General features: G+C 42.7%; 1 protein-coding gene across 1 annotated transcript; it reads right to left on the minus strand.

Annotated features, from left to right (window-relative positions):
- Nucleotides 1–6: 6 nt before the first annotated feature.
- Nucleotides 7–2,333, minus strand: LOC118341797 (retinol-binding protein 2-like). Its single transcript, XM_035680172.1, has 4 exons — nucleotides 2,220–2,333; nucleotides 1,066–1,244; nucleotides 831–932; nucleotides 7–430 (listed from the first exon to the last, which is right to left on the minus strand). The coding sequence occupies exons 1-4, from the start codon at nucleotides 2,290–2,292 to the stop codon at nucleotides 377–379; spliced, it is 408 nt and encodes a 135-aa protein (XP_035536065.1). The 5' UTR covers nucleotides 2,293–2,333; the 3' UTR covers nucleotides 7–376.
- Between the last annotated feature and the right edge of the window lie 386 nt (nucleotides 2,334–2,719).

Here is a 2,719-nt window from a genome sequence, read left to right on the forward strand (position 1 = left end):
AAAATCCACCGGGCCTGAATGAAAACAACCAATCAGAGCCAAGAAAGATATAAAGAGAATGAAAATGGGTTGGAGAATGAAAAATGGATTGTTGAGTTTTCCAGGGTCCCAAAGTTGACGCTCTTGGAGTGAGACTCAACAATCAGCAATCTTCTTGGCTCTGATTGGTTGTTTTCGTTCAGGCCTGGTGGTTTATTGCAAATACCATCAGGACCACTAGGATGAGCCAGAGAAACCTGATTTTTTCGCAGATAATTGTTGTAATATGTAATGTAGTACTGTCAATGTCAAGTGAAAGTTTTAGCAAATATGACAAAAAGTTATTTTCATAAAGGTTTTTTCAGACATTGTTGTGCAGATAAGGGTCGTTCCCATCTTACTGGCCCTTCTTAAATACTTGGTGGCAGACTTTGTCGAGCACAGTGATTTCCTGAAAGAGAAGAGACAGACTTTTAGACTGCAACTCCAACGTGCAACAGATGCCACTCTTAGTTATGTAATACAGGCAGAGAGAGCTTACAGCTGTTGTTTATAGATAACAATTTATTGTCTTCATTGTTATTGCATAATGATAAGACACAAATCAGTCGGATCTAAATGAGGGTTGGGGCAGATTTCATCATGCAAGTGATAGGGGAAAAAGTTTTTTTCTTATCATTTTTGCAGTGTTAACTTTTACTTTTTTTTATTTAATGTGACCAACTTGAGGAAACAGAATTTGCAAGCTCCTGCTGCAGGTGTGATCTCACAGGAAAATCTCATTTCCTGGCAAATATATGTTGCATGCCAAACAACTCAACAACCCACGAATGTGTCACACTTTCTCTCACCAGGTGTAGCATGTCTCCCTCGATCCACTGCGTCCAGCCACGATTTTCTTTCTCCCCCTTCTGAACACACACCAGCTTGTCTCCGTCCCAGGTAACCAGTGTCTGATATCACCACACAGGCAAGCATCATTGTAACGGTTAGTATTGACAAATAGTGGTAATTATTCCAGCTGCTGTTCATTGAGAGCACTTTCCTTGTTCAATTCAGTTTTAAAATACAAGAAAACTGTCCCACCTTGACCTTCCGGTTGTCCAGCCCCTTTGTGTGCTCCTCAAACTCCACTCCCACGGTGAAGTTGACCTCGTAGTTTCTGAAGGTGCTCAGGGTCTTTGTTTCAAACTTGTCTCCAGTCTGGACAATCATTTTTGTCTGATGCAGGTGGGAGGCTATCTTTCTGGTGGCAAAGTCAATGTCTGCAAGCACAAATACACACAAGTTTGACTTTTTTACTGAAGAAATCCTTTGGTATACATTTACACCAAAAGCAAACATCGGTAGATACACATGACAGCACAGGCCACTTATTAAGATTCCTCTCCTGCTGGTCGTTTTGACAGTCTCATTTCCCCTTTAAAAATGACCTTGCTCCGAGTCAGAATGGGCCTAAATGAGTTTCTCCACCCCGTTCAGCACTGGGCCCTGCCAAAGAGAACCACCCACCCCAACCCTTAAGATATTCATATCCCATTTGCCTTAAAGTGAAAATTCAATTTTCTCCCATCACTCTTACAGATGAGGCCCCTATATTTACCCATCTAAATAATATTTTTGACCCATTTCCATAAGGATGTCATTTTCCTATCAGCTCGATGGAAATGAGGTGCAGGCGCTCAGGATTTCCCGGATTTTGTGTGAGCTGAGTGTACCGGGGTTGTTTTTATGAATTGCAGATAGAGTCGTGAATAATGAAAGTGTTTCTGGGCCTGATCAATGACACGCCTAAAGGAGGAGAGCCCAGCTCTCTCTCTCTTTTTTAAAATGACGAGCTGGCCCGCTGCCTGATCCAGGGACGGAATCTGTCTTCCTTTTCTGCGGATCAGGAGGATGAAAATGCAGAAGGGAGTGAATCAATATTTATTTGGCGTGGTAACAGACGGCAACCGCTCACAGAGTGGAGGTTAAGTTGGCCTGACAGCAGCTCAATGAGGAAATGAAGCAGTGCCACAGTAACCCCCCCACCCCTCCCTTACTTCAGACAGCTGCTCTCTCACTCTTTCTGTCTCACTCATTCCAGATTTTTTGCTCAGGCCTCGCTTGCCTACTTGGCTGCATCTTTAAATTCTTCTAACTGACTTCTGTTTTTAATGAGAGATACAAGTGACAGTCTTTCCTTCTGCTGTATTGTATTCCATTATGCAATAAGTATAGGCGGTAAAAAGCCAACTTACCGAGGGCCTTCATGACTTCCTCAAAGTTGTCGTTGCTCACCATCTCCCACCGTCCATTGTAATCTGCAGGCATTTTGAACTGGTGTATGAGGGGGCAGAAGTCTGCTCTTAGGTTTGTTTGTCACAATGAGGGAGATAGTTCAAGGGCCCAGCCCTTTAAATATACTCTGTGTGTTTGTGTGTGTATGTAGACCAAAGGACAGGGTCCGCCTGATAACTCCCAATGTAAGTGAGTGTGTGTTTGTATACAAAGTTCAAGTTTGGATTGTGCATTAAGAACACACTCCTTTACTGTACACACAATCATTTAATATAAGCTCCTGTGTCTGTGCATTAAGTGTGTGCACACTGATTTAGATGCACTTAAAGAGTGGACTGCATTTTTATTTTTTTTTTCAATCTCCATTTCCTTCCTGCTCATTGAAATGTACCGTAATGGAGGGAAGATGGAGAGCAGCAGAGACTGAGGTGAGTGCTCTCCCTGCACTGAGTTCATCTCT

Source organism: Morone saxatilis, unplaced genomic scaffold, assembly GCF_004916995.1.
Source record: "Morone saxatilis isolate NCDOM2014 unplaced genomic scaffold, NCSU_SB_2.0 Contig8, whole genome shotgun sequence".
In the NCBI taxonomy this organism is placed as follows: domain Eukaryota; kingdom Metazoa; phylum Chordata; class Actinopteri; family Moronidae; genus Morone; species Morone saxatilis.

Bases quoted from the DNA above. Each gene is read 5' to 3' on its own strand.
- LOC118341797 (XM_035680172.1), bottom strand. From the start codon at position 2,292: ATGCCTGCAGATTACAATGGACGGTGGGAGATGGTGAGCAACGACAAC. The intron at 1,245-2,219 runs GTAAGTTGGCTT...TTGTGCTTGCAG, and splicing joins GGAAGTCATGAAGGCCCTCG to ACATTGACTTTGCCACCAGA. The intron at 933-1,065 runs GTGGGACAGTTT...TGGTGATATCAG, and splicing joins TGGACAACCGGAAGGTCAAG to ACACTGGTTACCTGGGACGG.